Source organism: Tribolium castaneum, chromosome 3 (genome assembly GCF_031307605.1).
Source record: "Tribolium castaneum strain GA2 chromosome 3, icTriCast1.1, whole genome shotgun sequence".
Lineage (NCBI taxonomy): Eukaryota > Metazoa > Arthropoda > Insecta > Coleoptera > Tenebrionidae > Tribolium > Tribolium castaneum.
In genome coordinates, this window is record NC_087396.1 from 11704604 (window position 1) to 11730783 (window position 26180).

The 26180-nt window shown below is 38.5% G+C and overlaps 3 protein-coding genes and 1 long non-coding RNA gene across 14 annotated transcripts in view; 2 read left to right on the top strand and 2 right to left on the bottom strand.

The window, feature by feature from the left end:
* Positions 1-439: 439 nt before the first annotated feature.
* Positions 440-2244, bottom strand: Cdk4 (Cyclin-dependent kinase 4). 5 transcript variants are annotated; one of them, XM_008198228.3, is made up of 6 exons: positions 2085-2210; positions 1784-1835; positions 1615-1679; positions 931-1564; positions 744-882; positions 440-680 (listed from the first exon to the last, which is right to left on the bottom strand). In XM_008198228.3, exons 3-6 carry the CDS (start codon positions 1661-1663, stop codon positions 597-599), a joined length of 906 nt encoding a protein of 301 aa, XP_008196450.1. In that variant the 5' UTR covers positions 1664-1679; positions 1784-1835; positions 2085-2210; the 3' UTR covers positions 440-596. The 5 variants fall into 5 exon arrangements, with proteins under 5 accessions (XP_008196450.1, XP_008196449.1, XP_008196448.1 ...); XM_008198227.3 differs by having other exon boundaries at positions 1784-1838; positions 2085-2203; XM_008198226.3 differs by lacking the exon at positions 2085-2210 and adding an exon at positions 1917-2076.
* Positions 2245-5415: 3171 nt separating this feature from the next.
* pwn (pawn) lies at positions 5416-12751 on the top strand. 4 transcript variants are annotated; one of them, XM_008197493.3, is made up of 9 exons: positions 5420-5891; positions 7183-8709; positions 10214-10438; positions 10512-11050; positions 11103-11590; positions 11635-11760; positions 11813-11993; positions 12045-12323; positions 12375-12751. In XM_008197493.3, exons 1-9 carry the CDS (start codon positions 5825-5827, stop codon positions 12489-12491), a joined length of 3549 nt encoding a protein of 1182 aa, XP_008195715.1. In that variant the 5' UTR covers positions 5420-5824; the 3' UTR covers positions 12492-12751. The 4 variants fall into 4 exon arrangements, with proteins under 4 accessions (XP_064211512.1, XP_064211511.1, XP_008195715.1 ...); XM_964105.4 differs by having other exon boundaries at positions 5421-5891; positions 10485-11050; XM_064355442.1 differs by having other exon boundaries at positions 5416-5891; positions 11813-12323.
* Positions 12752-13220: 469 nt separating this feature from the next.
* LOC103313654 (uncharacterized) lies at positions 13221-14826 on the top strand. The gene is made up of 8 exons (XM_008197495.3): positions 13221-13338; positions 13385-13537; positions 13589-13709; positions 13756-13925; positions 13972-14166; positions 14213-14357; positions 14406-14581; positions 14629-14826. The coding sequence occupies exons 1-8, from the start codon at positions 13230-13232 to the stop codon at positions 14745-14747; spliced, it is 1188 nt and encodes a 395-aa protein (XP_008195717.1). The 5' UTR covers positions 13221-13229; the 3' UTR covers positions 14748-14826.
* Positions 14827-15853: 1027 nt separating this feature from the next.
* Positions 15854-26180, bottom strand: part of LOC107398327 (uncharacterized) — a 54916-nt gene continuing 44589 nt past the window's right edge. For all 4 annotated transcript variants that reach the window (XR_010333635.1, XR_010333633.1, XR_010333634.1 and 1 more), the window contains one exon: positions 15854-16442. This is a non-coding gene — a long non-coding RNA (uncharacterized LOC107398327). The remainder of the gene's footprint in view (positions 16443-26180) is intronic.

Below are 26180 nucleotides of genomic sequence, written 5' to 3' on the forward strand. Positions count from 1 at the left end.
TTAGAGGCTTCTTCAGGGCAATAAATAATCAGCAAACCTTTCGCACACAAACAACTTGGAGGAAAACCATTTTATTTAGTTTTTATAGATTCCTCGCTTAAAAAAGACCTAATTCTTCTGGGAATAATAAATAAATTGAATGGATTTCAAGTAAAAGGTCTCGAAAAATTATAAAGGCTCAACTCAAATAAATTTTGCGATAAAAATTGTTAGATAATAACTGATGTTATTATAACTGTGTCGCAAAAATACGAATTTTAAGATTTTAAAACTTTCTTAGGCCGTGTTGTAGGCAACCCACAATGTGAACTTGTACAGCGTGTTACCGCCTCGCCAAGCTTATTTCTTATATCTTTGTTGCCCTAATTGTTAAAATAAAATGATGAAATCGAAGGATAAGTTACGCCTTAAAGGATGGAAATCATGTTAAAATAAAAAGTTCTGTAAAACTATTTTATTTTTCAAGAATGCTAGCTTAAAGTTATCAAAAATATGAACAACTTTTATGATATGTAAAATTGTATTCAAGAATAATTCGTTGTTCCAAAAAAAATGGAATGATCGGCGTCTTTTTGTGTAACACATATTTCACAGTTTTATATCGGTTCCTCAGTGAAATACACATGATTGAGGGCATCTAAGGTACTCATTCGTTTTTTAGGATCAAAAGTAAGCATTTTCTGTAACATTTGGCCATAAAATAGAAACATAAAAAACATATAAACAAAATAACAATAACTTACCGTAAGCAAGTCATGTGCGCTGTCACCCAAATTCTGGATGATTTCTTTAAAATCGATCCTCTCGGTGTTATCAAAAGAATCCCAATTGATGGAGAGGCTGTTATCAGGCCACTCGTGCTGCGGCGGCTTCCCCAAAATTCTGAATAATTTAGTGAAGCATTTTTACAAAAATATTAGACGCACAAACCTCAAAATTTTGCTCAACTGATCGCTCTCAGAACTGCCATAAAACAGCGGTTTTAGACTAAAAAGCTCCGCTATGATGCATCCGATGGACCACACGTCCACAGGCGTCGCATACGGCACTCCTAACAATACTTCAGGCGCTCTGTACCACAACGTAACAACAACAGAGGTCAACCTCATTTCAAAATCGTAGGTCTTGGCCAAGCCAAAATCCGCAATCTTGATGTGGCCCTCGTTGGTCACCAACAAGTTTTGCGGCTTTAAGTCCCTATGAACTATCCTATTACTGTGCAAGAAGTCAACACCTCTGAGAATTTCCTGAGACATGTTACGGATTTGTACGGAGGAGAAGCCACCACGTTTGGCGTACTTTTCCATGTAGAGGGCGAGATCCTGGTCCACGTGTTCGAACACTAAATACATTAACAATTCGCGCTCGGTCTGGATGCCATGGCAGACGTCCAGGAGCTGGACAATGTTGGGGTGCTCGTGTGAGTTGAGCTGCTTGAGGACCCCGATTTCCCGGAGGGTGTTCATGGGGACCCCATCGTCGTTCAGAGGCACGCTGATTTTTTTCAAGGCTACGATCTTGCCGGTGGTTTTGTGCTTGCCTTTGTAGACGATCCCGTAAGCACCTTGAAAGCGAATTAGCAAAAGTTTGGTTAGGTCTGAGTTTGGGGCAAACCTCGGCCTATACTGTCCATTTCATCGTAAAGGGTCTTTTCTGGAGGCATCCTTCTTGACTCATCACTGGAACAATCGGCCGAAATTAGTCAAGAGCGTGGGTGGAGGGGTTATGCGTGTTTCAAGGCAAAGGTGTCTTTGTGTTGGGATTACACGTGGGGCCCACTTACGTAGTTTTGGACAAGTTGCAATTTTTTAATTGGTTAGGAAGGTTTAGAATTTCTGCTGAAACATTTAAAATTTAAATGGACAGCTCCCACACACTTGCCATTTATGTTTTAAGGGCATTGAACGGGTATTTACGGTGCATGAAATGAGCGACTTTGGGTTTTAACTGAGATTGTGAATGATACTTGGCGAAAATTGCAGAGAAGTTATGGCAGAGGTAGGTTTCCGGCCTCAAACACTACACTACTGACAATAATTGCAAAGTACTGTAAAACGTAAACAATTGTAAGTTTAGGAACGTACAGAATTTTTATCACAACACAACGAACCACAACTGTTGCTACTTTTGTTAGTTAAGTTTCTGTTTACTCGAGGGTGACGGTTCAAAAGCCATTGGACGGCTAAAGGCCGTCACACACACGCCGTAACGCAAGGAAGATATGGCGGCAGCGCAGCGCAACAACTCCTTCGTGTCCTTGTTTTATTACAATTTCACTATTCTCTTGAAAGGAAATGAAATAAGTTCCATTTTAAAGGCACTGACAACTTAAAGAACAACTTTATCTTATTTAAATAATCTTAATAATCAAATAATCCCGTTTGTGTCCGCTCTTTAATGGTGATGGGCAGTTATCCAGTCACGATTTCTAATTTTTGAAGCAAATATCTTTATTATTTCTTAACGCAAGAAATTCTAATCTACTGATTGTATAAAATAGGGAAAATAAATTACAAATCCTTTAAACAAAAAATAAAAAATGAGATCATTCGGAAAGCTTTATGGGTTTTTAGCAATCGAGTAAAAGCACTAAAACAATTAACTGTGATAATAGCGACTACACTTTGTGTCCATTCTTCGCCAGCGTTTATCTAGCTTTTTTACGACGCATTTAATTTTTTAATATTTAAATGAACTATGAACAAATTCATACACTCTAGCATTACGTGTAAAAATACTAAATGAGTATCAAATTTTCTAACAGAACAACATTAAACACTGACGAGTAGGTAGTTATTTAATTTCCGGAGCTGTATTTTTGATATTCAATAAAATAGATATATGTTCTGAGGTCGTCTGTAGAGTAGTACTTTTCAGAAGCTATTTTTTGTCACGAAGTGTCCATGTGTAACGTCAGTTACATAATATCTCACACTGCTTATAAGAATAAGTTATTATTCTCTCACTCACGAGTACATGGTTAAAAAGCTAATAATTTCCACTGTAATGTGTATGCTCAGCTTCCGTTGTCTGACCATAAATTCCGATGCTCGTATCTGTTTGTAAATGCTTTTTTAATTAAATAGTTGCTTTTGGTCAATAGGAAATACCTATTTTGATAACGTGCTGGAAAATACAATTTCCAGCAAGAGCAATTTGTTTGTTTGAGCGCAAATGGTTTTCCAAATAATTTAGATAAAATATGTCAAAAGAAATATAAATAAAATCAAATTTACATTTGATACAGTAAATAATAACACCTAACAAATTTCCATATATATTATTGCAAAAAAAAAATACGGCGGTGTGGGAAATATTTGTTTGAATACGCCGAAGATAACGGGGAAATAGCTATCTAAAAGATATGACTAAAAAAATATTATGCAACGGTTGTTGGCGATTTTGGCTTTTCGTGGTGCAAGAAATTGGACTTTTGCATTATTTTTGCTAACACAAAATGGCAATGGCAATGATTTGATCTGATTTTGTTAAATATTACTCATAATTAATCTATTATTCATATATTATTGATAAAAATCCGGGAGTCCGGTTTGCTCTTACGGCTTGCGTGAACGTGGCCTAAGGCCGGCAAAACAAGACACATGTTCGTCGCTGCCATGTTTAAAGTTGGACATCTTGAATCTTGCATAAAATGTCTAGCTCTGGAAAGGTCGAATTAAGATGTTCGACTGTAAAAGAAACGGTGATTGCCGGCTGCGTTTCAACTTATTGTGTATTCTGTTTAGAGGCTTAAATTTTCTAAATGAAAAGAAAACGAAATGTTTTTAAGTTTCTTAAATTTATTATAGTTTATTTATATTTTTGTCAATTATTTTTTATAGCTTTAAAAGTATCCAGTAACGAATGATGCCTAAGAAGAATTGTGTCAATATTTTCTAAATTTAATCGAGTATTTTGTATTTGTCAAAAATAAAAAACCGTAGTATTAAAAGTTTAATAATACTTCCTCGAAGTAATAAGTTAATAACAATAAACTATCAGTAATTGGCATGCTTGTATGATATATGGAGTACAATAGGTACGGCGAATGGAAGTGTCTTCCATCTTGTAATTATGTAAATGAATTAGCGAAAATTGAAAATATTGTCTGAGACACGTAAATAAAGAAATTTTATCCATTCAAAATTCTTCAATTCGTTTTTTATTCACTTGTGCATGTGACATACCACAAATAGCTATTAATTTAACATTTGATAAATAATGTAGGTGTTGATAATTCCCTTCAAATGAAAAAAATATTAAATACAGTTAGTTTATTATAGTACCAATTATGGGTCTGCTAGGCAATAAAAAACCTTGTTTAATTTATAACACAAATATTACTGTAACAGGACTATAAGTTATTAAAGTACAGCAAAATGAAATAAACTTTAAAAGTGCGATTTGTGTTTTATTCATGCTGTAACTGTTCCCAATATTGATTTACACCGCTTATTGTCGCTTGAAAATGATTTAACTCAGTCTTGAGACAGATGTGTTCTCTATTGTTTCGTGTGTTATACACAAAAGGAGCAATTTTATTCCGGTAAAAACCGTAATCCATCGAGTTAACAATTATTACCGTCGTTATCCATTCTACAAAACGTTAATTTTCGGTCTAAGTTACATAATAAAGGGAGATTTTACGGTTTGAAATATTCACCAGAGTTTATTTTCTTTCCTTTAATCTAATAAAAAATAAAACTAAAACGATGCAATAAGCGCAATTTTGCTGCAATACAAAAATGCAATAAAACTCGCTCGAGGGGCAAAAGTATTGGTTTCATTGAATTTCTTTTGCTTAACTTTTAATATGTAAATACACCAGTCGTAAAAGGAATGCTGACAGATCCAAGCAAAATTATTGAAGCAATCATTTTTTGAAAAGCTGGCGTTTTATCTTCATGAATCTTTCCTAAATTATTTTTAATGAATGAAACCGGTGCTTAACATACTTCTTTATTGTTTAATTATTTTAATTGGTATACAATCCAAAACAAAATAAACTTTCTCCATGTGTCATTTTATTTGCAGAAAGTCTGCGCAAAACTTATCCGATATTAGCATCCTGCAATACAGAGCCTCCGGAACGCGGACGTCACGCTTTCAAGAAATAAAACAATAACAACGTCTGCATGTCACTTTGGAGCAATTGATTATTAAATAAGCTTCACTTGGAATAAAGACAGCAATTTTGGAAAGCCGCGTCCCCCAACACCTGCTTGGTTCATACGTAATTAGTTATTGTTGAACTTAATTCCTGCTGGCACGCGTTGCACATACCAACAAAAATTGATGTTTTTCCATCAGTCATCGACTTATTCACCTTCCCCGGTTCTTTCGGGCCCCACCTGTCGTAAAACCGAGCCACATACCTCCTGAACAAGGTAGGAACACACTCAAGTGTTCTTCACCAACGCGTCCCGTTATTTCACCAGTCTTCTGAAGAAACGTTGTGCATCGTCATCAAACGCTGTTGCGAAATAATTCCACGGGAAATAGGCTCAATGGGGCGCTTGGGCCAAAAGTGACCCATCAAAGGGTGAAAACAGTGCCTTATCGGGAAAAGAAAGTTGGTGCTTTGATGAGTGTTATGGTGGTTTTGAACAATTACATCTCCGGATGACCTAAATAGCCGTTTCTGACAAACACGACCGTGTCTCACGGCCGGTTTCATTGTTGTTCCTTAAGACACCATTAACATAACGTGTGTGTTCGTTCGGTCACCGGAGATGACCCCCGGAGTGAGTTATCGCGCTTTCTGCTGCGGGGGCTGCTGATTAGACCGGCTAAATGTGGTGTGATGTGATTGAACTGTGACAAAATGGCTACACCTAGGTCTGCACTGAAGCATGGGCTTTTCCTCTTCCTGGCTTTCATCTTCGTTGAAGGTAGAGACGGAACTTCCAGCTCAGGACGATGTGTCATCCTTGTGAAAGCGTGTGGGCTTCCCTACCGAAATTTCGCCACTGCCTAAATAAAATTTTATGTATCCGGTTCATAGGGGTACTCATTACATGCAAGTAACGAATGAGAATGATCGGTGAAAGCGCAATAAAGGAGAAATATCGGCCTTAATCCCGAACAATGGACATAAAAAATTCCACTTCGGTTCCACATTAAATTAAAACATAACCGAAAACACGTGTCATGATCGCTTTCTTTATTTCCTTTTCTCTTATAACGCTCCATTAATTGCACGGGAGAGACGAGGGTCTGTTGGTGATTTATTTACCGCCTATTATATTGCGTGAGGAGCTCTAATTGAAGTAAATCCTGCTCTGACCGCTTCATTGTCCCCCTAGATTAAGAAAACAGAAATATGTCGTCCCACACACATTATTTTGAAGAAATTTCGGACGCAGCGATCGTGACTCGGCTCCTTCACCCAATTAAATGCCCCAAATCTCAAAGGCACAATAATTATTCGGTAATTTAATTCTCCGTTAATTCAGTGTGACCACAAATATGTGAAGCCTCCCACTTTTTTAAATTCCTGTCGATCGTGATTATCCGTGGCGTTTTGAGGAGCAAATATTAATTTAGAAAGACGCTGGAGCGGAAAATGAATGCAGGAAACATCAATACATGCCTAAAAATAATAACTTCATGCAAAAACAAAAAGGTACTTGAACTCGAGAAATAATGAATCTGAATTGAAAAGAACTACAATTCGATACGCGGTTGCGAAAAAATGAAACTGATCAAATTGCTTCAACCGGATTTGTTTCTAGTCTTTTGTACAAGTTCAAGCTCAAATTTAATATTGCGTAACAGAATTGATGAACCGCATGATCATCTTGACCTCTAACGGTTACGCATATGAAATTCCTTCACATTGGTCGATTTTATCAAAACAGTACATTCCTCGGAGGAATTAATTAGAAAATAATGATTTTTAGTGACCGCAAGTGCACCGCGTGTTAATGAGAGCATAAACAATAATTCTTTCCCTCGTTATGGTCTCCACCATTTGTTTTAATTTGATTGAGCTGCAATTAAAGGAACTACTAATTGACATATTAGCGCAGAATTTCAATTCAATTTTAGTAAAAATAACAATTCAGCGCGTGTAAAACGAAAGACACGCCTTAGGTCATTAATAACGGTATTAACGGTACAATAAAAATACGTAAGAGCAGTAAGAAACAGACATTTAATTACAGTTAATTGATTTTCCAGGAGTGGACGATTACTCCAACTCGTTCATCTCCCCGAACTCCGCTCGAGACTCACACTCAAAAATTGAGGAAATTAAATCGGGCGCTCGCACTTCCGCCCCTGATATCATTTTGGTCACTTCATCGACGATATCTTCGCACTCGCACAAATTCAAGCGGTCGCCCGACCCTATCTTGTCACGTACGGACGTTGACAGCTTCCTCACGTACAAAAACGTGGGGGAGTCCCTGGACAACAACGACGTGGAGTTGTCCGGCCGCGTCCTCAACATAAATCCCTCCAAGACCGACCACCAGCAGGCCCGCAGCGAGGTGGAGCAGACCGTCCTCTCGGGGGAAGGCCCGGGGGCTCCTCAAGGCCGGTCCTTGAAGGAGCCCCAGGAGATCTCGCCGACTGCCACGGCCCCGGCGACTACTGCTACCGCCCTCCCGAAAGGACGGCAAGCCAACCCTGACATCCAGGACATCATCACCGGAATCGTGAAGCTGCTCAACGGCAATGTCAACGTGCAGGCAAACACGGCTCCGGTAATGGGGCGGCCTCTGCGGCCGCTGTCAACACGGATAAATAACAGGGGCCCTCCGAGGATTACGGACGTGCCCGCTTTGCCGCCCGATTTCGACATCCCCGCGCCGCCGCTGCCGCCGCCGCCGCTTGGCCAAAAACCGCCGCCAGTCACTTCGACAAGAATTCCCACGCCTTATCCTTTTGATATCCCGCCGCATAATACTTCGCCGGTTAAAAGGCCGGGGCTTTATAGGCCCGTTACGATTCCGCCCTGGAACCGGAGAAAACCGCCAAGTCGGAGACCCATTCCGCCGTACAAGCCTATGCCGCCGATTAACTCCGACACTATCAGTTTGACGACTGAAAAACCCATTCAGGACATTTTAACGCTGGATTTGGGCTCGCAGCTGCAGCCCACCGAAGAGGAACTTAATTACGACGGTTATGAGGAAAATAAAAGCAATCAGACTTTTACTAACTCGAATGAAAGTAGTGCGGTGCAATCTAACGATAAGGAAATCACCGACTTTGAAAAGAATAAAGAGAAAAGCACGTCAAAGATGAACAAACATGCGGCTTCAACTACGAAAACCACGACAACTGTTAAATCACAAACTACAACCCCTACTTCGACTTCGACCTCAACGGCTGCTTCAACAACCGAAGACCAAATATCTTCAACGTCCACCTCAACTTCCACCTTGTCGTCAACACTATCCAGCATTTCTCCAACTAGTACAGCAACTATAGAACCAACGAGTGTTCTTTCTAGTACCAGTACTCAAACTACGAGTTTAGCCTTGTCAACAAATATCACAAATAGCACAATGTCTTTCATTAAAAGTGAAGTGACCCCAGTGTTAGAATCCTCAATTCAAGAAGTTCTACAAACTCTGAAGGACGATTTGTTGACTTCTACCACTCTAGCAAGCACACCAACCGAACAGTTGCCCAAAATTTCGTCCTCCAAACCTGATAAAACCGTAACAGAAGCTAGCTTGCAAACTAATTTAGCATCAGGTATTTATTATCTCTTTGAGCTAACGAAAAAAAGATTATTACTGAAAGTAACTGATGTGAGTTATCAAATTTACGGGGTAGGTAAATCGATCGCCGTCAATAGAATCACTTTTTTGAGGTACATTAAATTGTTAAGGATCTTCTCCGGGCTTCAAAACTTTAAAAATAAATAAAAAAGTTGTGTTGAATTTCGCAATGTTAATGAGCCAACCAAATTTATTTTCTCAGAAAAAAATATGTACTGGTCCATCAAACAGGACTCACTTTTACCTTCACATGTTTATTTTTTTTTAATTAATTATTATTGTCAGGAGTTAGCGTCAATATTATCTTGAACCACTAAAATTATCACCAAAATTATTATTATTATATCTTTAACTACCTAATTATAAACACCCTTGAAAAAATCAGATGCATAAAAAAATTAAACTGTTTTCACTGATTTTTGTGTGATTACTTAGTCATTTTTGATGACAGCGAAAAATACGTTACGCAGGCTCATAGTGACAGAAAACGTTACAAGAAACGCAAATTTGCTTTTACAAATATTGTTATAGAAAATTAAGAGCTTTTTTAAAAAAAATAGGAGAAAAATAAGTTTATGAATACGTAGTTTGTTAAAAAGAGTTCAACCAGAGCTGAGACCCAACACTCGGCCACCGGAGTCCAGGCAGAAGAGACAGTAAAATTGGAAAAAAATACATTTTTTAAATGTAATATTGTATCAGAAAAACAGAATGAAGTAAAGACAACCAAAAGATGAACTGAATTACGAGTCCATTGTAGTTTTGTAAATGTTCTGATACTTTCGTAAGAACTGTATCACTTTCCCTTTTTTGTGTTTATAATAATGGCGAGTCTTTTTGCTCTAAATTTGTCAGCAGTATTAGTTATAAGACAAATTTTTTTATTGCACAGATATCAAATTTATTATGACCTATAATATTTCACTATTTTACGGCTTCACTACACAAAATGTAGGATTTTATTATGAAAATAAAGGTCTCCAAAATTTTATTCTTCAATAAGTCTTTTTTTTTCAAAAAAAGTTGTAGAAAAATCCGATCTTAATCAAATTTACCATAGTGGTAGATCTTGACCTCTGCACTATACCCCTAATATTATGCTTTAGACTTTTATGGTTACTGAGCTACGAGTACTATGATCTTCGTACTATCAGGCCTTCGACAGAGATCAATATTTTTGAAATAAAAAATTCATCTTATTTTGACCAAACTTTACAGTACTTTACAGTAGGTGTAAAATGGTAGACTTCAGCATCCTTATGTGCAATATTTGTTAGAATCTATTGACTTCTGAGTTTCTAATCATTATTTTGCGGCTCCGAAACTATGTTTTGTGGAGAAGACATTTTTTTTTGTTTGACCCCAAAAAATTTCGATCGTTAGTGGGTAGAACATTTGGCATTTTGTTTTTGTTAGATATTTTAAGTACCATAAAAAAGTCCAACAGAATATTGAAAATGCCTAATTTTCTTTCTTAGCTTCGGATAATAAAACATCCAGCCAAGGTTTTCCCTATTACCCCTACCGCCCGCGCCCGGGCATAGTCCTCGACGACACTGAATACAAGCCCGGGACCCACCGCCAGCCCATCCTGACCCGTCCACCCATCGGCCAGCTGGGCGACATCTTCGACATAACCGTCTCCGCCATCCAAGGCCCTGGCGGCTCGACTTCCGACCAAGGCAAACCCTACATCATCTCAGGTAACTCCCTCCCTGCTTCAGCCACACTTTACCACCTCCGTTATAGTCGACTTAGAAAACGTGCATCATTTAGGCCAGGGCGGTGATGTCATCACCAGCCCCGTGGGCGACGAGGGCTTCGTTTCCATCGACGGCAAACGCACCTACTTGAACCTCTTCGGCGACGGAAGTGTGTCGCTAACTTCGGCAGCCCCCGTCATCAAGCCCAGCGCACCGCCCAGCAACCAAGTCACCGGAACGGGCTATGCCGTGGTCGACGAAAAACCCAAACCCAACCTGGGACAAGTGAAACCGACCCAGAGGAGGCCCGTTTTTGGCCGACCACGACCTAGCCAGCCACCTGTGCGCATTGATACGTGCATAGTGGGTGATGACTCGACCTGTGATGGGTCCCAACACGAGGTGTGCAAAACGGAGGCTGGGGTCAGCGCCTGTCATTGTCGGCCAGGACATGCCAGGCGGAAGCACCGAGAGCCGTGCAGGAAAATCGTCTCGGTGCTTCTGTCTCTGAGAGTTGACCGCTTGTACGAAAGGAGAATTGTTTGGGCCAACGAACTGGCCGATAAGTCCAGCACGAGTTATCAACAACTGGCCTACGAGGCCGAAAGAGCTGTTAGTGCAATTTCAACCTTTGTTTTTTTTGTTCATTTGAATATTTTTACAGTTGGATTCCGCCATGTCGATGACGCCTTTCAGCGACGAGTTTCTGGGTGCTAAAGTGAACAGTATCTATCGAGGTGAAAGGTCAGCAGGTCAGCCTGGAGTCTTTGTCAACTTGACTCTCCAACTCGACGAAAACGCCGAAACTGCCAGATCTTCAGTCCGGGGAGACATCCAAAAACACTTATTAGGAGTCATCCAACGGAGAAGTAACAATGTTGGTAACAGCGCATTATGGGTTGATAGTCCTCCAGGTTCCATCTCCAATTTGCAAGACTTGGACGAGTGTTCCTCACCCGAACTGCACGACTGTCACGCTTTGGCCAAATGCATCAACATTTTTGGGGGCTTTAGATGCGAATGTGGTGACGGGTACCGAGACATTTGGGCCGACAACAAGCACAGAGCTGGGAGACACTGTGAGCAGTGCTCTGCCCAACACTGTAACAACAGAGGGGAGTGTAAATACCAAAACGGACTAGAAGTTTGCATGTAAGTTACGTGTATTTGCGACAATTTTTGCAATAAAAATTTAGATGTTCCGGCAACTACTACGGGAACCAGTGCGAGCTGGACGGCGAGGTTCTTGGAGTGGCGATCGGGGCCAGTGTAGCAGCCGTGATCATAATCGGGCTGACTCTCGTCTGTTTGGTCATGTGGAGGTATTGATTTTCCTCATCAAACATTCATTTCGACTTTATTGTGAAATTTCAGCCGTCGTTGGAGCCGCGAGCAGAAAGCGGCCGTTGGCAGCCCCGTGTTCGGCTACATGGCCACTGCGAGTAACACAGTCAAGGCTCCGGTCGTGGGAGCGCCTCCGTATCAACTGACCCTAGAAGATAGACTGAGATGGGCTCAAATCGCCGATGTTATGGCCCAAGCCAATCATTACGCTGTATGTTTTCATTCAGATGATAAAAGCAAGGCAAATATTTGTTTATTGCAGCCGGAACCGGTAACTGGACCAACAAGACCGTCAAGTGCCATGTTTGGTTATCCTAATTTAAGCGGTACTCTTCCGCATGGTTCAATGCATGGAACTCTACCACCTGTGCCTCTGCCACGGCTTAATTTGCAAGCGCAAATGGCAAGTCGAGCTGCCAGTGTTCATGGGATGCGGCCGTTGGACAATTCCAGTTCGAGTGAAGAGGAAGACAAAGCGGACTTGCTAGGGCGGAACTTCCAAGTGCCGAGGCCCAAAAGCAGGAGCAATGCATCGATTGCTGTAAGATTTGGCTAAAGTAAAATAGTGCGAGTGACAATGTTTGTGTTCCAGAATCAAAGTGGTATTTATTATGACGTAGACTACGACCAGAATGAGATATACAAACAGTCCGGGGGAATCCCCTTGAGTACCTACAGCATGGGGCGCCCTCCCTATTACAGGAATTAAACGTTGTTTTGTAAATATTTAACATAAAACACTAAAAACAGATATTTATGGAATGAATAAAAGACTATGGATAGTATTATTTTAGTAGAATATTTTACATTGTTATAATTTGTATTTTACTGTCAGTAAGCGAATAAAAGGCAATTAATTAGCGGGTAGTTGTTATGTATCCAACTGTGTAATTTCTTGTAAATATCAAAATCGATTGAGTTTGGCCGTTTTGTATTTTGTGTAATTAATAAAAAGCTCCAAACAAACAATTCTTTGATTTACTTTCCACATTCTTCTAACTGTTTTCCGGCGTGCAGGAGGAGCCGATGAATATCCATCAGCAACTAATTGAGCTGTTTAGAAACGAATTAATTTACATGATAAACTCTCGTTTCGCAATGTGTTTCCGCGAAGCCCTTAAAATATTGCCCGAGAAGTTGGAGCTTTCCGCTTCGATTTTGCAAATATGGTTAAAGTTAAATTGGCGTCCGTGTGAATAAATAAAAATTTAATTTACCGATCGTGCGGAAGACACAGGCGCACGTACTGCACCAGAAACTTATTATTTGTTCAGGTTTTACATGAATTTTAATAGAGAATTTCATGCGTACTGAAAAAATATTTGTTCACCCATTAAAATGTCCGTTACACAAACTTTCAGTAATAAGTTAACATGATGAGTGGAGATGCATATAAAGGGCTCTCGGAATGGCGCACTCATTAGAATAAAGTTGAAAACCAAGTGCGATGGCCGGACTTGCTTTAGTCGTTTTTCTTCTGGTGAGGAGTGCAAATTGTGCTTTCTTCGACTTGACGGATGTTGACGATCCTTTATCGCTGCTCTGGCATACCAAGGGTGAGTTTATTTTAATTAACTCCACCGTGGATGAAAAGTCTTGCAGATTCGATTACTCCACCCAAAAGCTCATGCAGTGTCATTCTGGACGATGGCACATCCATAACGGGGACTTGCAAGCACAAAGCTCAGTGTTTGTTATCGGGAGGACAGGTTCATTTTAATGGACAGTGCGGATTTTTTACAACCTGTTGCACTCGTATTTATATTAATACAAGTTGAGTCAAAGCGTAATTAATTTTCTTTCCAGAAAAAACGGACTGTTCGCGTAAAACTCGATCAAAAGTGTCCCATTTTACCAACCCTGACAGCATAGTCACAGAGTGTGAATATGTAGTAGAGGCCGAAAATGACAATATTTGTCAAATGAGGTAGTTCCGTGCCTTTGCAACTTATTAAAAACTTTACAATTTTTAGGATAGATTTTGAAACCTTCCAACTATCCCCTTCAGAAAGGCGCCCCCTTCCACCCATCAACCCAACCAACCAAGTCTATCACAGAATTTGTCGTGCAGACTTCTTGACCATTACCCCCAAAACTTACTACACATCTGAATATTTCTGCGGCAATAATGACAACCAACATGGTACCAAATTCAATTAACTCGCCAAACGTTTCACTTTTTTTTCTAGTTTACGTACATTTAAACAAACAGAGACAAGTAACCCTGCACATGCACTTGGCAAACAGAAATCTTACGCAAGACCCTAACGTTATACCCAACCCCCGTTGGAAAATCAAGATAACTCAACTGGAGTGCCCAGGCCTTTCAAATTTTTTCACCAAGCATAAGAACTTCAACGCCCAAACTGATTTTAAACTATTGGGTGTGTACCCCGATTGTAATCCATCAAAATAAAGCGAAAATTTCAGCCCCGGAAGGTGCAACTCAGTATTTTATGGCCCAAAGTGGTCGAATTAGATCTTTCGGGTTCGATGGTGCCACCCAAAGTGAATATATCAGCGGTCTTAATTACTCCATCGCCTTTAAAATCAATCCACGAGTTAATTGTATTAGGTACAAGCTTCTTGTAGTATTTTTTTGTGGTAAAATTGAGTTTTGTAGGTTTACCACGAATTACATAACTTTGCGGCAAAGTCTCGAAACTGCTGATCCTGGATTTTGTATAGACTATTTATTTATTCCAGAACTAGTGACTGAAACGACTGATGTTACTAATTACGACTCGAAAGTATGTTCCAGGCTTGTAACAGTTCCGCAAACTCCGCAAATTTTTTACTGTATGTTGTAATTTGTGATTTTGGAATGTTTTAATCACAGTTTTTAGCTCATGGACCTGGGCCGTTCCTTATTCATTTTGTGTCACAAACTTCGTTCACGGAAGCTCCTCTTCTGAATTTAGTACATGCTTTTGATATCAACTATGAAATAACTTCTTGTAATTGAGTATTAATCACGTGAATAACTAGCTGTAAGATTGTGTCTCTTCGATAACTGTTAATTAAAATAAATTATTTTTAAATAATCATGTCTCTCATTCTAATTTCTTGCTTCAATGTCATGTTACTTGAGATATAAACTGAGCCGTTTTTACGAAAAGTTGTCAAAGTAATTTGTGGCGGTTTCTCTATTTTAAATTTTGAAAGCTTGTCCCTAGGGCGGTGGTGGAAATGATTAAAAAATGAAGGTCGGTATACACAGTGCATTTATTGGCGGCGCCGTCTCCGACCTAATATCGTAGAATAAGCAATCTAAAGGGCTCCGGTCACATTTGTTCTTCTTATTATGCTTACATAGCCATCCAATACCTAGGAATACATTTGGGTGGATCGATAGGTTTACACGCGAGGCTGGGACGATGCCGAACACGTGTTATGTTTGTATATTAGAGTCGGAACGACTTATTTTTATGGTCGCAATTTTATTATTTCATACAGTCCTCCTATCCACTGCAAACAGTCCGTGCAATCGGAATCATTATTAGTTTTCGTCCCTCCTGTTAGTCTAAGACAGTTCTAACAGATTTAAGAATCGATCTGCGGCCGCGCCAAAGAGCATTGTTTGGATGTTGAATCGAGGGGCACTGGTGACAGGGCAGGATATTAAAAAAAAGACGGAACGAGAGACACAATCGAGATCTGGGCGTCGATAAATATGCTCCCAGGAAGGCCCTATTCTGATGTGTGGAAAATGCCACGTTATGAAATTTTGCGCGTGGATAGTGCTCGACAAAAAGCGCTTCATTTCGTAATTAAATTCCGAATGAATCCGAATTTACATTTTTTGTTGTTTACCGTAGTTTTGTGGCATTTACGTGTATTTCTTTGTGTACCGAGAGATATTGAAATTAATTAAAATTGCGCTTGGAGTAAAAAGAATTAATGGCATTCAGCTGCTTTGCTTTGTGATGGCATTTTATATTTTCCACGAGAAGTGCGTCATCATTTCCTAGTTTCACGCTCAATGCGCCAACTCTACGTGGATATCCAGCTTTTGTATTTCCAAGATTAAAGAAAATCCTTCATTTTTGTTGGGGGAAGAAAAGAAACAAGTTCACGCACATGTTTTATTGCCAGATGGTTTACAAATTCGGATGGGGTCTCCCGAACCTTGGTGGCGCAAATTGGTGGTAAACCCCGCGTTTCCATTTTCTAATTAGAGGAACAATGCGAGACTACACCGCTAAACAAAACGATAACTGTAGTCCGCTCACAATATGCCTGATATTATAATTATCAACGATAGCTGAAGGGTTGCGAAGAGAGCGGGGCACTTTCCAACTATATATCCCAAGACAATGGACTCCGTGATTAAGGAAATCCAATGCATCCTTCTCCTTCTACCAGCAGTCGGTTTTCTTTTGTGTCAGACAGGAGCGTAACCTTGATGGTGTCTTTTATCGTCCTCGATGCTGTGCTGGCGTGATGTATCTCTCATCCGTCTGTCTATTTCTATCAGCCATCCCGCAATACAGTCCTCAACTCAACTGTGTAATTCAATAATTGAAAGATAATAAACAGCTCGAGGCGTCAGTTTCAAGAAGTGAACCATACAGAGGGCGGATAGTTCGATTGAGTTAGTTTGATGGCTGGGTTAATCCCCGAGTGCTAATCTGCTCCGTCCATCAAGATGCAATCAACCCTGGAACAAAAGGATTATTTAGCACACCCACAAAGTGCATTAAAACGGAGCGCTAAACACTACTTCAAGGCTTTTTCCCAAAAAGCGGAAGCGTGGGAGTCGCCAAAGACGTCCTAATCTAATATGATCGGAACAAATTGAATAAGCGACATTGATACTCGAGCACACGACCAAATTTCAAATTTAGAAAAGAAATTTCAAGATGAGGGCTGATTATTCTATTTTCTACCACATACAAACCCGCACAAAAATGTTATTCAACTTCGCAATTCATCTCCGTGAATGTAAACGAATAATTTTCATGTCTTTGTAACTTAAAAAGTGCTCCGGAAGTTCGTAACTACATTATAAAATCAGTTCAACAAACGCAACGCCTCGTGAAAAGTTTAATCGGAACTCGCGCACACAAATCTGCATATGATAGCTCTATCTTTCATTTTCTTGCTAATAGTCTCGAATTCTACGACAAGGGCAATTTGAAAAGCATGTCGTTTAGAAGAAAATGCTGTCTTGGGAACTTCAGAGGGAACAATAAACGAAGAAAGTGATTGAGTTAGAGTTTTAAAATACATACGCCTAAGGGCACCGAAGATTCTGTTACAGAGTATCTTTTATCACGGTATCTGCATTATTCGCAATTTCAGCTACTCGTTCGACGAGTTAACATGGTTTTCAAACGCTTTAAGTCTTCCAGAATTTTTGTTTTCTTTTCACAATCAGTGGAATATCATGCATGATTTAAAGAGTTTCGTTGTTGTTTCGTCAAGGTGTAAAAATTGTAAACATTCGCTCTGATGAAGGTAGCAAATGATTTTCTTAGAACTAATCGAGTTCAGTTTAAACTGTGCAAACCGCCTTATCCCATTTTCTTACTTTTTTCCTATTTCTAAGTTGTTCCATAAAGGAACAACTAATCAAGTTGAGAAAGATCTGGAGAGTATTTCAAATTTAAAAAGTTTTAAGAAAGTCCGGTCCCAGTTAAAAAAAAAACATCATTATCTAGCCTTTACTTCGTAATAGTCTGATAGTAGTAATGAGACTAGTTCTTTCTTCTTCGATGAATAAATGTTGATCGGGTTCAGGCAGGTAGTACTCAAACCAATAACTTTGAGCTGCTCAGTCTTCAGGTTTGAAATTTATTGGAATTAGAAAGGGACAAGTATGTAATTGAATTAGTATTATTTATAATAAGCTTGTTTTAGGGGAGTCTGAAAATTTTGGTGGGCGCTACTTCATGTGGAGCTTTCAGATAAGGGTAAATAATGTAGAGAAGCATGTAGATAACGATGACAGAGTCGCCATTCATTTTTGTCCGATTTTCGCTCGAACTCATTGTTTTGTTGTCCTTTAATCATTCCAAATTAGCAAAGTTTTTAAACGATCCTTAAATTTTAATCAAATGAAGTCGAAAATGGCACTAAATGCCACTACCTCTGTTTTTCTTTCCAACATCATTAGATTGTACAAATTGACCTCCGCTTGTTAGCTAAGAAAAAAAGCCCTTAACCCGACTCATGCAAACATCACGTCCATCAACCCCTTTTGAAAAATATGACTGTCCTATTTTGAATCCGCCAGAGTCTGGTTATAAATAAGCCTGGATTTATCTCCATCATCCAATAAAAAGACCACCGCTCGTGGCAAAACCAGAATTCCATCGGAATTTAACCTCCCGAGAAAGGTAAGTTAAAAATTGCGAGGAAGAGTAATTTGTGTCGAATGACCCTCACTGGAGGGTGGTGTATCGTAGAAAGCATCGTCCACGTAGCCTCGTGCTGTCCCACTATCGACTGGAAACCGTCTACGTGTTGTCATAGTAACCAGCTTCACTCAGGTTCAAGTACAGTCTGGTGCAAAGGCGCCCCAATCACCCGAACCGTGTCAGGGCTGTATGTGCAACTTGTAGAGCGTCGCGACGCCTCAACACAACCTCAAAACGGCGCTTGCAACACTCCTCAAACGCTGCAACTCTCCCGAGACGGGACATTCGCATCCGGTTTAGGGGAGTCCGCCATCTACTAGCAACATTACTATTATCATTACCACTTCAAGTCCCTCAAAGAAAGCTCAGGACACGTGATAGCGTCACCAGTGACGAAATATATTGACTATTGATTGGCGGAGCTTGGACGCTGAATAATTTCGCCGAGCTTTTAGCTTTGATTCATTTCCGAAAGTTTTCTCGTTATTTTCGGACACGAGCTTAACCGGTGACTTTACTACGGCTTCCTTCAGAACTATTAACAGATTATTAGCAGTTTCATATCGAACTTTAGAAGATGCGTCCGGAATTTATCACCACCCGGAGTCTTCGCGCCAATTACGTCCAATTGGTTTTTTAAGCCGGGCGTTGGTAAACGTGCTTCCAATTATGGACGAGAACGATTACACTCCTTCGAAAAATCCTCGAGAAATTGAAATTCCAACCCACATCAAATTTATTTCCCGGGAAGATGCCCTTAGTGCTAATTATGTCGGAAATAGTCGGATAATTATTTATCAACTCTTCTGCTGGTTCGTTATTTCAAACTTAAAAGAAGCTCTAATATGTTAAATTATGGTTTCGGCAAATAAGTGCTCCTTAGACATTCATTTAATTAGAATTTACAGCAAGAGCCGTTGAAAAAATTTGATACAGTGCCGAGCCACTAATGAGTTTTAAAAGCCCTGAAGGCACATCATGTATATCCGTTGTGTATTTGAAATCCAAAGTGTTAACGTTCCTGATACCAAACAGAAAGTGTACATGCAAATCTTCTACTAAATACACATCAGTAACGCAGTGCCGAAAATATAATCGGCGCAATTTTTGAAATTAAAAGAGTATTATTTCCTGTGACAATGCACAGTTCCCCTTTTGAAAATGAGGGGAGCAGCTCCTGAAGAAAATTTAACAGACGTGAGGAAAATACCGTTGGGGACTTATGGCGTTTCAAGTGGTTTTAAAAAACGTGCTGCGTGTAAAGAGTAGTAAAAAATGTGCAAATGACAAAACTAGAACCTTATCAAAAACAATTCTTGTGAAACAGTCGGACTTTTGGAGCATATAAAGTATTGCTGGATGAAATATACAACTTCTATCTTACCGAACATTGATTTATGTTATTGTAAATTAAATTAAAAATTATGCCAGGAAGTTCTTTTTGTTTTTCATTGGCTTCGCATTGAATGCTGTTCTTTATCGAAGGAAATTTTATTTAGTTTTAATTACCTGATATCAAAGCAATTTTAATCTTTCAAAACATCTCACAAAGATGCCACCTATGGCTTCGGTGGTTCTGAATTCAAGTGCCTACTTCATTCGGTTTGCTGCCACGTATCGCAAACTTAGGCGATATTTTGCTCGAAATGTGGGTAATATTTAATATTGTTATTAAATATCAACTATTACAAACGGATGTTTCTGTACGCGTTTGTTTATAAAAATATTGAAGACTGTTCTTCAAAAAAAGTTTTCTATTAAATTTAATTTAACAACAAAATATTAGAGTGGGTTGCTTAATATGGAATATATGGGCAAATAACTACTTTTAGATATCGAAGTACCAAATGAGCAAGAAACTATGGAACTAAAACGAATGTAGGTACATAAAAATATACTAGAATAATCAATAAAATTTTAAACTTAATTTTGTTTAAAGAACACGTTTACAAAACTGTTTGATCACCTCTGCTATCGCGCTGAAGACAAACACTGCGTATTTGTTTTAAACATTCCAAAGTATCTGCATAGTTTACAGGAACCAAAAAATTAGTATAGTCTGCATCATACTCCTTATCCCATTGTGGCTCACACTCCCTACATCATATTCGGACAACCCTTTTTATTTTAAGCAGATACATCTTGTATATTAAAATAGATAAAAAAATATTTTATTGTCTCGATGAGGAACTTATTATTTATCCAATTTTTTGAAGGTAGGTAAACGAAATAATAAGTGCATACTTAAATTTTGAAAAAAAACTATTTTTTGTAAAAATCGTAAACCTCTATCTCCCGAATATTTAGTCGAAGAATAAATTGAAAATTGAATAGCAAGTTATTTATCTTAAAAAATACAATTTACGGATATCTAAAAAAAAGTTATTTCGCTTTATATATAGAATAAAATCCATCCTATTGATCAAAAACTTTGAAGAACTTTTCGTGGTGTTATTTTAAATATGAGAAATAAATTAAAAGTGGTTTGGGTCCATGTTTAAAAAGTGAATTGAAGTCTGGCATTTGGCCGCAATCGGACACTGCGCCGTATAGGGTTCAGAGGTGGCATTTGTATGTTGAATTAGCGGATCGATCGCAATAAAGACAACAGCCGGCAACATTCAAATATTTGCCCGTATTTGGGGTGTGGGGCCTGGAATCGGAAGAGTAAAACATGCAGTGCAGCCGACACACATTGATTGAACGCGTTGTAATCAGGATAACGAACGGCAATATCCGTCCAACAAATCGAATCTAAACATGACATTGTTGGTCCGTCGAATGAACGAACGAAAAGAAAGTAAGCCGACGATAATCCCCGCTATTGGTAATTTTTCCCCCATCTCGGGGTAGTGATATCAAGTGAAATTTGCTAAAACGTGTCTAAAATATCGATTTTTGCAAACAGCGACTAGCTTTGGGCCAGGCGTTAGCATTTCTTCTCGGGATCTTAACGCGATTATCCCGAGATCAGGTGCGATCGAAAAGCAATCGACTGCGACACAGTTGCTCGGGCTTTGATCTTCGAGGTTTATGAGATAACCTTCGAGTTATTTAGAAATAGGGCGAACGGAGGACCACTTTGCAAGTAAACAAGTTACGTGTTGTATACAGCAACAACAACAGCCCCGACACTCAATCGGATTATTCAAATCCATTTATCTGGGGAAGCGCGGAAACTTGTTGACCGGACGAGCGTGAAAAGCCAAAGTTGCACGATAAATACTAACTCTGGATAGGCAGTTCCGCTTTGTCCGAAACGAATTGAACTGTTAATTTATTCAATAATTCACGCAATTAATGTGTACTACACTAGCGCTCAGATACGCGACCTTTGACTCCTAACTATTCCGAACGCGAACTCTGGCTCATTCTCTTCACTTAAGCCCAATTGATTATTGTCTCCGCAACTCCGCAGACTTTCTCATCTCTCAAACCACACACACGTCATTCATCAACTCTCCTTGCCTCATAAACTGACACTAACACCGACAATAAGACGCTCCACAATGCCGTCAGCTCAGCTGGATAAAGATATTCCCGGATATTCCGCCAATTTCATTCGTTCAAACACCAAAGTTCTGATTACCTCCAAATGCGAAAAATCAGCTTCAAGCTTTAATTATTTGCGGACGAGCTCCCGGATTAGACGTGCAGTCTCTTACGGTAATTGACGTTTAACAGATGGTGCAGATAATATTATCGAGTTCCAAAATTATACAAAGTAACCGAGCGTCAAGACAAATTTAATAAAAGGAAATTTGGAACATGGAGCTGCAATAAAATCGCTCACTCGCCCCTTCATGTTTAGAATGAATTTTGGTTGAAACGTTTTATTTAAAATAAATCGAAGGCAAGATCGAAAACAGAAATTCGGATGTGAAATATTTGAACAAGATTGATGACACGGATTTACATATCGACTTGTAAACAAAGTCGGGGAGGAAGGATGCGGGAAGAGGACACGATGCCAGGAAAAAATTACAAGGCAAAATGTGAGGCAGAAACGTTTTAGGCTCCAAAATGTTGAGACCTGTTTTACCACAATCCAATAACTACACGAGTAATAATGAGCCTGAATTTTTTTTGAAGCTAGTAAAATAAATGGTTTCAATTAATCAAACAGTAATCGTATTTTCAGTTTTGACAAATTTAAATCATATTGACATTACGGCAGTTTTAGAATTTCATTTAGTCAAACGTAAATAAATTGTATTAAAATATCTGCAAAAGACGCTCAGTACCTGGGGCCCGGTGGCCCAGTGGTATAAGCGCCACTTTCGACGGGGGAGGTCGGGTGTTCGAACCCGGATCAGGGTAACAATTTTTCTATGAAAAATAAATCAGAAAAGGTAAGTGAAACAACACGCAAACAAAAATGAGAGATTGAGAGAACAAATAGACGTATAAACGTAAAGTGCAACATAGAACTGACAGAAATAAGAAAATAATGCGGCAAAAGGTAAAAGTACTGTAGTGAGACCGTGATTGATGATGGTTGATCGATGTTTAAATGATTTACAACTTATTTTAATTGATTTATTTAATTAATCTTGAATTTTACTTTTGTTTTCTTTTTTCGAAATGGTTTGGCTCGTCTAGTTAATTGATACGCTACATGATCATTTCACTTACCTACGTTGTGTTGTTTTGATGTACGAAGTCACTCTTATAATGATATCGTAATTTGATCTTAATTCTTATCAGAAAGGGTTCCGGATTTATCCGTAACGCAAGTCCGGATTCAAAGTAGTGTCAAAACGCATGGGAGAAGAAATTTAAACCACAAGTTTCCTCCAAAGTTATTTATTACAAGAATAATGAATATTCCGTTGGATGGATTACAATAATCAATGGTTATGAAAGTTTGATCAAATTTGGCCAATTGTTATTTGTTTTTGTATAGTAATGTCGTCAAAACATATCTCAGAGTCGTAACCACAATTCGTTTGAAATTCCAAGTAAATAGTTTCGAAGTTGCTGAGTGATACGAAAAAGTTTTATTGATATGATATGACGTTAATATTTAACATGAATTAATTTAATTCGATAATGTCCAAATAAATTAACCTACGTTTCAGATGATATTGTTCGAACTCATAGGATCTAGGCAATTGACAACGCGTTTCTAAATTACTTGTACCAAAGGCGGATTATAACATGCTCGCGGAATCTTTGATACGTGCATCGCATTGAATTTTGCGCCCTAGTGCCGAAATTCCGTCTCCGGTAAAAGTCAGGTGATCAACACCTAGAATGAATTTCGAATAAAACCCGGACATACAAGCTTTTACAAATCAATCTGAATAAATGTAGAAGTAATTTCTCTCTAAAGTTTTCCGTCCACGAGCTTTGACAAAGACTTGTGCAGAACTTTGCCATGTCGCGATATCAGTTTATTACAGATAATCACGGATGATTATGTCTGCTCGATCGTCCGTAGTAGCCTGCAAGTACGTGGAAGTACTTGCCGTTGGGACGGGAATTACAACGTCCATTCTAAGTACAACGGGCGGAAACTACGACCTGCCACCGCGTCTTAGACCTTGTTAAAGTTGGGGAAGAGCGTCCCCGGGGACTACGACTCTTCCCATGAAGATGGCCAACTCACGAGCCTGTAATTTCTGATCTGGACGCAAAAGAGAAACACTCTTTTGCTTTATCGCCTAACGCGTTGCGGAAGAGAAATCGTTCTACTCTAAACCTATCCTTAACTAGCAACAAATCCTTCTATTTCGTAATATTTTGGTGTATGCAACCTTAAATTATCTGTGTACAACAGTTTGAATAGCACCGTGGGTTTTGGATTTAGACTTTTGTTGTAGTTGAATATTTGTTTGATGCCGTTTCACTCAAATTTGTCGTAACAGATTTAGAAGTTAGAAGCAAAGAATATAAAGAACTTTTAATATTGTAATTTAAAGGTGGGATGGTTGAATTGAAAAATATGAAATTGTTTGTTGCGAGTTATTTTAAGTTGAAAATGATTTATTTAAAATTTATATAGCTGACGTAAGACGAAGCACAAGAATTTAAATAATTACTGGTCTTTTCGGCATTTCCGATGCTTAATAACTTGGTGGTTACGAGAGAATTTATGAAATGAATGATAATGATCACTATTTCGAAATGACTTAAATGATTTAATATTATAATATTAAATGAATAAAAAATTAATTAATCCTTTTGAGGGCCTACCTAGAAATTTTAATCCTCCTAACGCAGGGGGTTAGCTGCTTCCCAGGTGTTGTAGTTCGCAGCACTACCTAATCGAACGAACACTAAACTTGTCTCGTTTTTAACTTACTCACTAATCACTAACGCTATCACTTAATTCAAGAATTTAAATTAATTTAATTTAAAATTACGCTTAAATGCACTTAGTACAATTTAGACGCACTAAAAGGTAAACGAAGATGTTTTTTAAATTTATAAAAATTTAAAAGGGCAACACGACAATCGACTACCTCGAAAGACCGTCAAAAATCGAATCCCTCCTAAAGTCAAGGGCTCATCTTGCGTAAGCTACACTAACTCGCTTACCCCACTACCCTTGTTAAGTAGTTTCCACATATGCGAAATTTTGCAAATTTGACTCTTATGATGTCTTGGCATTTGATCAAACCTTGTTTAACTTTCTAAATATTATTATTAATTAACAGCTGGGGTGTTTTCCGATTAACAATTTCATTATAATTAAACATTAAATTTGGTAATCGTCGATCTGAACTGAATACAATACAAGAACGCTATGGAATTTCCCCAAATATCCTGAAAGAGAAATTAAACTCCAAAATTGGTTGTTGTCAGGTCTGAAGTTGTTTTTGGGAACACAATGAAATGAATTTTGTGTAACAACAAATTTTGTTTGTTTAAATAACACAGAAAATATAAGGAAGAACCCCGTGAGGAAACTGTAATTTTGGTCGTACTACCCCTTGTTAGATGTCGCCCCCAGTACTACACCGGTACTATTTTAACATTTCCGCGTTTTTCTCCAATTTCCTTAGGGATTTTCCTGTCTACTTTCCTCTTAGGATTATGTTAGTAACGGGCAGCAATCGTGTCATGCAATTTTTTTGCTTACAATAATTTAATTAAATAGAATGATTTATACATCCGAATTTCGACGGCTGCGCCTTAAATATTAGGGTTAAATTTTACATCAAAATGTTCAGAAAAATTTCGCGTGTTTTTCTAAACTACTGGTTTCGTGATCTGATGTTGATTTAACAAAGAAAACGTTAATTTCGCTGCAATTTCTTATAAGGAATGCACATGTGTGCTTGTAATTTGATATTCTTTTAAAAAGCTCTGTTCTGTAACGAATTTGTCAACACCCCCTATTCAAGCGGCACTTGACCAACGTCGTTTTGGCTATACTAATCTAGTTAACAGACATGAATTTCAATCGACCAATTCGTTCTTGAAGTTTTGCAACAATTTGTTAACAATTACGCCGAATAAAATAAATTATTCAATTTTATTTGATGACTGGAGTACACTGCATAAAGACTCAACTTTTTGGTACGAAACGTTACGGGAATTTTTGAATAAGATGAAATTTTGATTCTTTCTCGAGTTGTTTACTGATCATCAACGTGCCTTAAATTGGCTCATAAATTCCTTTCTTTTTGAAACGTGACTAGTTAATTTCTAAACAAAATTTTGGATTTAATTTTAGGTTTATCAATAAATTTTGGCTATTTTAAACGAAAGTAAATTAATTATGCTTTTGTGAGAAAATCATTGGATTAGCTGGGCGACTGTGGTGCAGAGCCAGGCCGTCGCCAACCCCCATATCTTTGCATATCCACTTGTTAAAACACATGGCCTTTCGACCACCCAATTTGGCGATTTATAACGTTTTTAACAGTTCTTGGAAAGTTTCGTGGGAACGATAATTTTCTAAACATTTTAATGCTAACAAAGGAATAAATAAGTTAAATTAAAATTTGTTGCAACTTTTGAATTGAAGTTGAATTAATATTGTCAAAGAACTAAACGTTTAAACTGACTCCGAATATTTTGCGCTG

Excerpts from the sequence above, each read along its gene's own strand:
- LOC103313654 (XM_008197495.3), top strand. The coding sequence starts at position 13,230 with ATGGCCGGACTTGCTTTAGTCGTTTTTCTTCTGGTGAGGAGTGCAAAT. Across the intron at positions 14,167-14,212 it reads AACTGATTTTAAACTATTGG|CCCCGGAAGGTGCAACTCAG; the intron begins GTGTGTACCCCG and ends CGAAAATTTCAG. Across the intron at positions 14,582-14,628 it reads AACTCCGCAAATTTTTTACT|CTCATGGACCTGGGCCGTTC; the intron begins GTATGTTGTAAT and ends CACAGTTTTTAG.
- Cdk4 (XM_008198230.3), bottom strand. Across the intron at positions 1,565-1,614 it reads AATGGACAGTATAGGCCGAG|GTGCTTACGGGATCGTCTAC; the intron begins GTTTGCCCCAAA and ends TTCGCTTTCAAG. Across the intron at positions 681-743 it reads GCGCACATGACTTGCTTACG|AAAATGCTTACTTTTGATCC; the intron begins GTAAGTTATTGT and ends CAAATGTTACAG.
- pwn (XM_064355441.1), top strand. The coding sequence starts at position 5,825 with ATGGCTACACCTAGGTCTGCACTGAAGCATGGGCTTTTCCTCTTCCTG. Across the intron at positions 10,439-10,484 it reads CAAACCCTACATCATCTCAG|TCGACTTAGAAAACGTGCAT; the intron begins GTAACTCCCTCC and ends CCTCCGTTATAG. Across the intron at positions 11,051-11,102 it reads CCTACGAGGCCGAAAGAGCT|TTGGATTCCGCCATGTCGAT; the intron begins GTTAGTGCAATT and ends ATATTTTTACAG.